The 12,140-nt window shown below is 36.4% G+C and overlaps 1 protein-coding gene across 1 annotated transcript; it reads right to left on the bottom strand.

Annotated features, from left to right (window-relative positions):
• Positions 1 to 5,638: 5,638 nt before the first annotated feature.
• On the bottom strand, positions 5,639 to 11,450 carry LOC104749513 (RNA polymerase II C-terminal domain phosphatase-like 3). The gene is made up of 12 exons (XM_087491448.1): positions 10,249 to 11,450; positions 9,960 to 10,095; positions 9,830 to 9,885; positions 9,674 to 9,734; positions 8,225 to 9,559; positions 7,519 to 8,145; positions 7,298 to 7,444; positions 6,950 to 7,218; positions 6,753 to 6,864; positions 6,409 to 6,666; positions 6,282 to 6,328; positions 5,639 to 6,200 (listed from the first exon to the last, which is right to left on the bottom strand). Exons 1-12 carry the CDS (start codon positions 10,860 to 10,862, stop codon positions 6,137 to 6,139), a joined length of 3,726 nt encoding a protein of 1,241 aa, XP_087347574.1. The 5' UTR covers positions 10,863 to 11,450; the 3' UTR covers positions 5,639 to 6,136.
• Between the last annotated feature and the right edge of the window lie 690 nt (positions 11,451 to 12,140).

Below are 12,140 nucleotides of genomic sequence, written 5' to 3'. Positions count from 1 at the left end.
TTAGATCAATATGTTTGATGAATTATGATCTTTTACACTAATTTTGCAAAAAAAAAAAGGCAATTAAAATAGTTTTACCTATATCATTCATAGTTTAAGGTTTGGTTTTATTCTTATAGATAGATACTAAAGACTCTTTTTGAATCATTGACTGATTCGGGTGATGGTAGCTTCTTCTTTTTTTTGGTCAAGAGGTGATGCCAGCTATTCAACTTATTATTTCATAGGAATCTTATTTACAATAAAACTTTTGCACAGCAAAAGTAAACAATAAACGGTTGGTCATGTTTGAAGTCAGTGAGTGATCAGCAAATGGAGCTTGGCGTGGCTGGACTTCACTCAAACCCCCTTCCAAAATAAAAATAAAGATCTCATTATCCTTTTATCATTTTCCTAAATTATTTATTTTATTCATTTCGATTTTTAAGATATTAATAAAGTTAGAAAAGGACATGACTGTGGTCCTGTTTCTATTTTAAAAAAAAATTAGGCATGGTGTAGAAAAAGACACTCGAGTCGAGTAAATAAGCCAAGAAAATTATAGATGTGGTTGTAGAAAAAGGCTTCACCCAATTGCAAGACCAATCCACACAACTATTTCTCCCAAGTGTGAACAATGTGTAGATTTTTTTCAGTTGACCTTAAATATTTTCTTAGATTTCATATAGATATTGGTCTTGAAATAAATACAACAATAAGAGGGTTTATTGGTTACACCATGCATAATACAGTGAAAGCGGGATTTCGGGTTTTATTCTCTGCGAACATGATCTAGTAAAATATGGATCCTCAGTTGATTGATGCGGATGCGAACAATTAAGAATCCCAACCAAAAAATGATTTGGTTTTGAAGAAAACACCTTTATAAGGGAGAATGATATATTGATTTGTTTGGCAAGTAGGTTTTGTTTCTTAAATACACTCTACAAAACATCATATATATGTGAATGACGACAAACAATGAATAACCAACCTTTAACCCACCCCGTCTTGCCCCTGGATACGCTCCCTGCGGCGTGCTCCATTCACACCTAGGGATTCGCAGAAGAAAAATCCGGGATGAGAATCTATGGAGCTCTTCTGCTGCTCCTTCGTACCAAAAAGCAAATATTGACAACGGACCAATATAACCCATTCTCCGAAGAGCTGTTCCGACATAACAGGAAATCAAATGATCACTAGGGGCTGGGATTTCCTCGACGACCCAGAAGACGCATGTGTTGATCGAGTACCAAGGCACTTTGAAACGTACGATATTACAAATCTAATTTAGATCCACTGATTGATTCACAGACGACATACAGTATATGACATCCATCTACTAGTTAGCTATTAGAAATCAATATCTAAGTGATTTCAGAGCATGGAAAGAGAGATCTTACCTGTATTTTTGTTTGCCTAATTCACTTCTTTTTTTTCCACTGTAATTTATATTGAAGAGAATCTTGATAGAGAAGTAATTTAGAATTAGCCGGTTAGAACTAATCTAAACCAGCCCATTATTTATATGATTCCGTATGCCAACCATTAAACAACTTATTAGAAATACAAGACAGCCAATCCGAAACGTCACGAAATCCCCAGCGCTTCGGGGATGCCCTCAGTGACGAGGAACATGTACTCGGGTGTATGTGCAACTCGTTTAGATCATAGACTAAGACATAAAAAGGAATATTTGAACTTTGGGAAAATAAACTCAGAAGAAGAAAAAGAGTAAAATCAGGGTTGAATATGACTTCCCTTTTTATCTTCCTCTTTCCACCAAAAAAGAGCTTGCAAATAGTATAGAAAGGGCCGGCCCAAACAATAATATGAGCCCATTACCAAAAAAAGAGCTGCAAAAAAAATTGGAGACCGTGAGGTTCGAACTGGGCACTATATTTTATGATTTATCACTAGATTCACTACGCTAAAAGCTACGTTTCATCATGATAGCCTTCAATGGTTAAATTGTTTTGAACCGCATGCTAAATTTTTACTTAAACCGATGAAAGATTCAAATGTTCGTATACAGTTTGATATTTCAGAATAGTTGTCATCCTTGGCTTTTTTTTCTTTTTCTTTTCAATTTACGGTAGTTGTTTTTCTTTCACACATAGTGATAACACAAATAATTAAGAGTACGGTCACTTACACCATCTCTAATGGTTTTTCCTATTTTTTTTCTCTATAATAGAGGTGAATTTTACTCCAACCCACCTCTATTCTCACCTCTAAAATAGAGTTCCTCTATTTATAGAGGAACCCTTTGTAGAAAAAATAGAGTTCCTCTATAAATAGAGGAAAAAATAGTAATCTCTATTTTAAAGGTGAAAATAGAGGTGGATTGGAGTAAAATTCACCCTTATTATAGAGGATCTCTATTAGGGCATCTCCAACCCACCTCTATATTTGCTTTTTAACTCTATTTTAGAGTAAAATCTACTCCAACTCATCTCTATTTCTACCTCTATAAGACCATCTCCAATGGTTTTCCCTATTTTTTCCTCTATAATAGAGATTTTTATAATAGATGTGAGTTTTACTCCAATGGTCCTCTATTCTCACATCTATAATAGAGTTCCTCTATTTATAGAGGAACCCTTTGTAAGAAAAAATAGAGGTCCTCTATAAATAGAGGAAAAAAATAGCAATCTCTATTTTAGAGGTGAAAATAGAGGACCATTGGAGTAAAATTCACCCCTATTATAGAGGATCTCTATTATAGAGAAAAAAATAGAGGACCATTGGAAATGTTCTAATAGAAATCTCTATTTTTTCCTCTATATATATAGAGGAACTCTATTTTTTCCTCTATAATACAGTTGAACTTTTTTATTTATAAAGTGGTCCTTGAACTTTTAACACTTTTATATTTATGATCAAAATAAATAAAATATATATTTAAATAGTTTAGTAATATGAAGCAATGTATTTCTTTTAATAAATATGATATTTAAATAATATTTATGAATGTTAAAAATTTAAATAATATCATAATTCTATGAAAGTTTCACAAATACTAAAATAAATGGGTTAGTTTGCAACTTTTATAAGTAAAAGGTATTAATAGTAAAATAAAAAAAAAGAATCTCTACGAAATCTTCTTTTTTAGAGGAAAAAATAGAAGTATCCATTGGAGCAAAAATCACTTCTATTATAGAGTTCCTCTATTTTAGAGGTAAAAATAGAAAAAACCATTGGAGATGGTCTTATAGAGAAAAAAATAGAGGACCATTGGAGATGCTCGGAGCATCACCATAGGTAATCCTCTCAAAATGAGCTCTCAAATAATATTTTAATGTAATAATATTATTTAATTTATATTTTTTTTAAAACATCAACCAATCAAATGAGGAAGATCTCAGAGTGTCTATAAAAGTTGTGTCTCTTTCTCTTTTTTTTTTTTTTTTAACTCTAGATTTATTATTGATTGCAAATTATGAGAACTATTACATATGAATCTTCTCACCTTCAGTTGTATATAGAATCACGGCGAACGACAATAATTGCGCATCACTGGAGATTGTCTGTAAATTGTCTCTGTTAATCTGCACGATTAATAAATCGCATTATTTGTGGCTCAGACCCTAGACCTTATAGTGTAGAATCATTAATGAACCATACGTCAACCACTGGGCCAAAAGGGCTTCCACATGTCTCTTTCTCTCTAACTTTTTATTATTTTTTTTGTTTTTTGTTATCTTGACACTCACCAATATATGACCCATGGTGATGTTCTTAGTCTCTGTCACTTGGTTTCTCAATTCATGTGTAAACACAATTTTAACTGTGAACATAAATTATATTTATATTTTGTTTAAAAATAATTCAAATCTCCCTATTATTAATTGGAAAGTACACTTGAAAATATTACATTGTTTTGTACAAATTACATAAATGTGTCATTGGGATCAAGAACCACAAATCTGTAAAAATTTAGACAAATTGTAGTTTTATATAATCATCATATGATTACTATTCACTTATTTGTACTTTATTGGACATACACAAAAAAATGCAATCTCATGACCAGTAATAATATAGAAAAAGGATGCTCTCTATTGCACTTTTATAATATGGTTTGGAAGTTACATAAAAAGACTATTAGATCAGATTGAAAAGGGTCTAAACTTTGGGGAAAAAAAGTTTATAGCATAATTAGAAATCAACATGTCTTATGTTTCTCAAGATCACCTTCTCCGACTGTGACAAAAACTTGATCTTGAGAAAGATTCGGGAAATGGGGTAAAAGTGTACGAAGAGGTGGGGAACTATTAATTTAAGAGCCGCATGCCCTATCATACCCACTTCTTATGTAGTTTCACCCAATTTAAAATACCTTTTTGTCTTTCCTTTTTCTCTTTGTATCTTTATTGAATTATTGTATCAATATACAGTACACTAATGATAGGATAACATTATCGTTTATGTATATATATATATATATATATATATATATATATATATATATATATATAAGTCAACGAAGATCCTATTAGACGATACACCCTTACTCAAAAACATATACCAAATATATTAAATTTGTTAACTAGGTGTAAACATTAATCCAAACTATAAAGTATAAACCATCAACAGCACAGGCTGCCTTGAGGAACGTTTTTTTTTTTTTTACATGGAGGATTTAAGTTTCAAAAATACAGTAAATTTTTGAATTTTTTTTGTTGCGCCGTGAATTGTCGATTGTACTAATCTTTGTTACACACTTTCAAAACAAGAAAACTCTAGACTCGATACTTGCTTTCTCCTCAGCTCTAAATCGTGCTTGAATTCGGATTGGTAAGCCGTAAGCAGGTCAGTCGTCACCCATTTCTTCCCATGGTCTTGAGTCTTGACTCTCCTTCCTTAGTTTGGTTATCGTCGCCCATTTACGCCAGCTTTCAATCGAATGACATGTTTTTTTGTTTCTATTTTGATGTAATATAAAGAAGATCCTATTCACAAAACTAGAATAATGCACACTTATGTCAAAAATTTCCTATCTACTGATGATCTTTATAGCATTAGATGAGTCTTTTTCATTTTTAATATCATTGAATCATGTGGATCGGTCTTCAAATATTGTAGTATCATCGTGAACTTTTCTCTAGGATGGACACATTGATATTATCATCTCTTTTCTTTTCAACATATCATCATCTTTTATATTCTTTGATTTCCTACATATATTAACACAGATTCTGTCCAATTTTAACATTCCTGTTTATTTTACCTCTTAAGCATCAAGACGATCTTGTTCACCTGTCAAAAATAGTGAAAATACGTACGTGGAAAAAAATCCCCGCCCATAGAGTTGAGGTAAACCTAGTATCTGTTAAAAGATATTTCACCAGCTTTTTTTTAGTTGTTGTATATCTGACTCCAGTAAAATGATAAACTGGATTCAGATATAATCGAATCAACTACCCATATGGTGGCATACGCATTGAGCGATTCTGCGGATTCGTTTAGAAGTTATTACTTTTTTTGTGTTCTCCTATATGATCATCAAAAGAAATCAGTACCTCACTGATCAGAGTCCACAATCATCTATAACTTAGAGGTCAAGTAACAGTTTTTCGTCTCTCTTTGTCTTACTCAATGAATCTGCTTTCTCCACCACATTTAATTCTGGGGATTTTAGTACGGCATATGAACATTTCAATCAAAGCTTTGTTATCTTGTCTCTTGCCTTGGTACCGCATCAGAATTGCTTCTGACAAGATACATAGATATATCACAACAAACATTTATCTTAGCCAGCCAACCGATCATGAATCAACAGACGAGACCCAAAATTGAGCATGATCCTTTCCTTTGGCACATGAACCTGACACATCACGTTCTACTGCTGAATCTCTCTGGTGTTATTTTTACACCCAGAGATGGACCAGTTTCCTTCGTCCTCCCTAAGTTAGTAGATCGATTCTCGACCATTGACACAATGTGGAGCTCATTTGTTATAAGCCCCAATACCTTTGGCATGTTAATGTATTTGCCTCTTTTTAGGGAGAAATAATGACTATGTACCCCAACCTGACAACCCCCGGGAACTAGCCTAATCAACCCGATATGACCTCTTGGGGTTTCAGGCCTTCTCAAGTCTCAAATTCCACCTTATGGTGGGAAAAGTAAGAGGGCGGATAACGGATTTGGTTTACGGGTTGATGGCAAATAAGTTCTCATTTGCTCTCTGGTACAGAAAAGCTGATGCTTCCACCCTGCACTCATACGATGAAAACTATTACAAACAGGAAGAGACCAGTGATTGTATCTTTAAAAGGAGACCAAAAGGTCCTTACCAGCCAGGATGAACAACAAATCTACCTCTGTTTAGTGCCCAATTTACCTGCTCAAACAAACACATTCAGAATATCCCAATGATGTTTCTTGTTCGGCCCAACAGTTAAATTTTGCAGACTTCCTTACCTTGTCGGTACCAAGAGAATTGGTGACAACATGAGTCACATGTTCATCCACCTGGGTTGTGCAGACAGCACCAAACTGCTCAGCTGTTTGCCACAAGGGATGCAAATGCGGTTTGGCTTCACCCACTGGGATTATCCGACTAAATACAATCCGACAACCAGCCAATATCTTCCGTTGCTCGGAAGCTAAAATATGTCTCACATCTACTTCGTCTAGTGAAGTGTTCGAGAAGAAACTTTTATGTATTTTCTCAATGACCTGTACAGTGAAACCATGTCATGATGCTGACATCCAAAACGACTAGTAGAGAATAACATAACAAGGTGTATAGATAAAGTGCAGACCGCTAATGAAGATGCCAATGTGCCCTCTTCAGGTACCTCATCACGATCTAACTCAAGAAGAGAGGGACCCAGAAGCCCAAATTGTCGTCTACTACAAGGAAAATAAAGATATCTGCCACAAAAAGATAATTAACATCAGCCTACAAATATTATACTAGTCTCATGTTAGTCAATAGTCATAGTGCGAAAGATAATACCTTTCAACAGCTATTAAATTCATTTTGTTATGAGGCCACACTCGGACAGAGTCATCTATGATCACCACAGACGATTCCATACCCATAACTCCTTCTAAATCTTTGCTCTTAGGTCCTCGTTCGTCTCCATCAATGGGATCTCCATCATCTCCTTTCGATATGACTCGTCCATTAAAGAGAACCCCTTTGGGATCAAGCAGTTTGGCCATCTCTGTAGCATACAATGTGTTGCCCATTGTGTAAAGATGTAACTCGTACAGCTTGCTAGCCTGAAATTCACAAGAAAAGTTACATTAAAGTCTTTGCACACAGATTTAAACAGCAAGCAAATATTATTAACTGTGTCACCTTCTCTAAAAAATTCCAAATCCCTGGTCTCAATTTAGTCCACATTCCCATGTGGGGAAAGCGAAAGAGATGTCTATGTGGTTTCTCACGATCTTGTTCTTCCTTCTTCCTTAATATCTCCTCATGGCGGGATTCAACTTCATTAAACTGAAAACGACAAAAGTAACAACTTTAGAAAGAATATAAGAAAATTAATCAAACTAGAAGGGAGATAAACTAACCTTAGCTGAATTGAGAAGGGTGTGGTCTATATCCAAGACAAGAGAGAGCTTTTGAGATGCAAACATTTTCTTCTGTTCCTCTAACCTCCGAACTCTCTCTCTTTGAATAGCTACTCTCTCCATGTCATCATACCCTTCAAACAGGTGTTCCACATCTCCCCAACTGTTCATCGATAGGGTGGGACCAGCTGCAGCCGTTACTGATGTGGGTGAGACTGTGACACCCTCTTCCTGGCCGTTGGGATTTGAAGGATTATGTTTAACATCTCTTTCCGTCTTAAGCTCTACTGACTGCGTCGTTTCTGGGGGATTGCCAACTTGTTGTGATACAACAACCATATCAGCAATATTTTTCAGGTTTTTGGTGAATTGAGTTGAAAAATCTGGTGTCTTTCCACCCGAAATTTTCATTTTGCCGGTACCATTCTGGCTAATATTTTGCCTTGGCACAAGCTGGGAAGGTGTTTCTAAGTCTTCTTTCTTACCCTTAATAGTAAAGGTTCCCATTGTAGAGGACTCATTAACTTTGGACTGTTTTTCCACCAAAGAGTCTGTTCTTTGAAGAGTACTTCCATGCAGGATTCGGCGAGGATCACGAGGTTTCATGCGTATGCTTCCAGATTCATCCTGAAGGATAAAAAATGAGTTAGTTGGAGAAAAATTGAAAGAAAAGGTTCTACAATCCGTTTATATAAAGGATACTCACTGAGGGGGAGTTTTGGGAAGAATCTTGAATTACTCCTGGCTTTGAAGAATTAGCAGCTAAAGCATTTGATGCGGATACACTAGACGGTGTCGATACCCCTGATGGTCCGGAAGAGCCAGGAAGTTGAGCTGCTCTTCTTGGATCCATGGGCTTCTGAAGAGCTTTTTCAGGTACCTTTTGCCTTTCACCCATTTTAAGGAGATTCAATAGCATTGTAGGATTTACTGCAATATCCTTCAGAAGAGATTGCAATGATGCAGCGTCAATTGAAGCTGTCGGTACTTTTTGGCTCACAGAAACAGCACTAGTGGGCATAACACTTGTTGTCATAGATGTTACACCGTTCTCAATTAGCCTGGGCTTGGTGTGCACTTTTGGAAGTTCTGATGATTCTGTATCCTCTAGCCAGCCACCAACTCCAGCTGCTTTTGGTGCATCCATATCACTCTTTTGTCTTTTCCATGCAGGCCCATCAATAAACAGTTCATCAGCGGCTTTTTGCTTTCTTGGGTTCACCAATTCTGCAGAAAGCTCTACTTTTGAAAGATTTCTGGCATCGCCGGACGAGTACGAATTAATAGTCACATTGGCAACATCAGGTTTCGCAAGCCGTAGTCTTGGATCTCGACTCTTTGCAGCAGGTTTCACTGTTTGATCAACTGCAAGAACTGTTTGCGTAGCACCAGTTGGCGCAGAAATAGCATGAATTGACAGATGATGCGGTGGAACAGTACTAGATACAGCATTTGCAACAGGCATGCTTCTAGAACTGAAATTGGAGGGTAGAGGAACGTCTTGCCCATAAATTAGGAGAGTCCCCGGATTGGTGCCCCTAACAACAGAACTAGAAACCTCTCCACCAATGTCTCCATTGCCATCATTAGGTTCTCCTGATGGTGTTGGGCTTGGAAGGTCATCTGTCTTAAATACTGAATTAAGACCAAACTTTTTCTGGTAGGTCGAAACTGCTTTAAGGGCATCACTCTCATATGGATAGACTTTGGCACCTTCAGACGTTTGGCTCTCTCTACCAACGGGAAAACCTGGTTTAACCATTGTATGGCGAACATTTACTGGTAAACTTGGTGTTGTTTCCCTTGTGGGAGATGGAAGGCTGTCTGCATCATGATCCTTATGAAGGTCTAGCAGAGGTAGCATAGGAAACCTACTCCTTACGTAGGAAGCTCCTCGATGGGTTCCTTCTGAAGACTGCTTTTTGACAAGAAACGAATCACCATTACTTGTCAGAGTCATTCGAGTAACATTCTCCTCACTGCTGGTTCCAGCATAAAGTGCAATGGCAGAACGACGTAAATTCTGATTCATGGCCTCTATCTGCAAAACCAAGACATGTATTTATGTAAGAGAGAAAGCACTCTTCCCAAAATTTGGAACAGTGGAAAAGATTTTGACTTCTGCTAATTCAACAGGCGAGCTAAAGGCACACACCTCATTTTTCTGGTAGGATGAGAGAAACCGGGAAAAATGGTCATTTACAAGAGTTAGCAATCTGCACAAGAAAAACCAAAAAAAGTGTATAAGCAATCTAAGGACTTTAGCATGTTTAATCAAAGGTTGGCGCAAGAAAACACGCTTAAAAGCAACCTTGACATAGTCTCCTTATTAAGCTCCTTGGAAATATTATCCAGCGAGCAAAACACCTGATATAAAAGAAAAGAGATTAGTTACATGGAATCCGAAAGTAATATAGCATTAAGTAAAAGAGTAGCCATACAGAGTTTATGGTTTGAAGAGAAGCAAATGACAGTTGAACTAAAGTATCCCTCTTCGGAAAATCATCATTATCTGAAACCAGCTCTCGCAAAGACTCCAAAGCCCCCAAAAGTTTAGAACAAACTCCTTCAAATGCTCTGAAAGGAAACCAAAAATAAATTAAAGCATGGACAAACAAAAAAAAAAAAAAAAACATCAGTCATCAACTCCAAGAGATGTTTAAAATTTTTCATCATCATCATCAAGTAATTGAGACCCATCAGATCTCTCCATTCTCTAGATAGACTTACGTCTGTGCTTCTACCAACGAAGTACTCTCCAATACCCCACGGATGAGTTTCACTTTGTTCTCCAAATCTCTCTCCTTCAGAATACGATCATCATCAACTTCATTAACACTTGTCAAAAAGACAGATTCAGTTACCTCCTCAACTCTTGCGACCAAATTCTCATCAGAAGCAGAGTCCACCAAATCAATCTCACCTTCCTCCAACTCTCCTTCCTCTTTCTCATCACCACTATCTTCAGTCACAATCTTATCACTCTCTCTGGGTTCATAATCCATTCCCAAGCCTTCATTGAGAGGCTTGTTCTTCACAGCATTAGCCCAAGCAAGATTAGATAAACCCGAATTCACATATCCACAATAACCAGGATACTGATGAAGCAAATCCTTCATTGTCCAAACCCTAGGTTTGCCACTAGAACCACCAACAACTCTTGCTCCATCGATATTGACGTCTCCGCCAATATCGGCCACAGTAGTATTCAGCGTAACAACTTCAATCGAAGTGTTACCCGAATCAGGAATCTCACCTTCCTCTACATCACCCCATACCATCAAATTGTCATCGTTGCCCATTCGAATTAGGGTTCTAGAACAACCAGATCGAGCCGCAAGCATGTAAATCTCAACACTTTTGATCGAAACCCAATCCAGAAAACAAGAATCTGAATTCAAAAAATCGCCCCCTCTTTTCTTTTTTTTTTAGTCCCGGTTTAGAGAACAGATCTCCAAATCGGAAAAATTAGGGTTCTTCTCCAATTTAACGATTCAAACCAAAAAAAAAAAAACAGAGATCCAAGTTTAAGGAAAAGGTTAATCAATTTAACTTTTTCTTTTTCGCAAAGCTTTTTCCCAGTTGCAAAATATTCTCGATCCGAGATCCAACCTTCGAGAAACAAAAGAGTTCTTCTTCTCCAAAATCCCAATTTTGAGAGATTGTTTCGAAACTTGGAAGCAAAATGAGAGAAATAGAGACGAAAGAGAGAAAAAAGAGAATCTAATTGAGTTTAATCTGGACCGTACACGTCAGCGATCCGAATGAGGTAAAATTATGTCAGGACGACGTATGATTTGCGGCAGATGAGGGATATGTTAAATGACCACAACAGACATATATCTCTCTCTGTGATTTTTTTCCTTCTTTTACCAGTCACGAGTTATGTGTCCTATGATGATCCCAATCCAAGTCTTTGACTTCAAAAAGTTGTTCAGTTAACTTACCACTCTTATCTAATAAGGAAGCAGAGGTTCGTACGTCCTAAGTTTTAGTACTACTCTGTACTCACGTACACTTGTTCCTTCGGTCAAAACACGTTGCGGCTTTTATGTAATTGTTACTTGTCTTTTTTTTTTATTATATAAATCTGAAACTTGGAACTCTCTCCATCCTTCTGCCACATCAGCAATAGAGAAAGTGCCACATGTTCATCATTCTTTATGTCGCTTGACTGATACTTTTCTGTCTTCTTTTACTTGATTTTTGTAGTAACTCACACTTTGACCCTTTTCGTTTTCTCTGTTTCGTTTTCTCTTGCTTTATTAACTGCTCTTTTATAATATCAATAGTCTACAATACCACCACCACACACATATACTAAGGTTTATTAACACACATGCTCCCTCCTTGACAACAAACTGGAATCTTAGTTAAGATGAAAGTTAAAGCATCTAAAATAAGTGAATTACTACCAAAACCCTATAAAAAAGCTGAATAATCAATAACATAGTATCCAGAAACCAAGCAATGCGCTCAAAAGCACTTATTTAGTATGAAACACAGAAAAAAAAAAAAATGCAACTGCAAGTGGAAGATAGATAAGAGAGACTGAGGAGATGCAGATACGTTTATCTATATGAATCACTTAGAGAGATGAAATTACTTAGAGATGATGGATT

Source organism: Camelina sativa, chromosome 16, assembly GCF_030686135.1.
Source record: "Camelina sativa cultivar CO46 ecotype springtype chromosome 16, ASM3068613v1".
Taxonomy (NCBI): Eukaryota; Viridiplantae; Streptophyta; class Magnoliopsida; order Brassicales; family Brassicaceae; genus Camelina; species Camelina sativa.
Note: the sequence above shows the minus strand (reverse complement) of the source record. Positions and strands in the feature narration are given on the sequence as shown.

Coding starts and splice junctions, on each gene's coding strand:
- LOC104749513 (XM_087491448.1), bottom strand. CDS start 10,862: ATGCTTGCGGCTCGATCTGGTTGTTCTAGAACCCTAATTCGAATGGGC. Junction 6,865..6,949: donor AATTTAATAGCTGTTGAAAG/GTATTATCTTTC, acceptor TTTTTGTGGCAG/ATATCTTTATTTTCCTTGTA. Junction 6,201..6,281: donor TTTGTTGTTCATCCTGGCTG/GTAAGGACCTTT, acceptor GTATGAGTGCAG/GGTGGAAGCATCAGCTTTTC.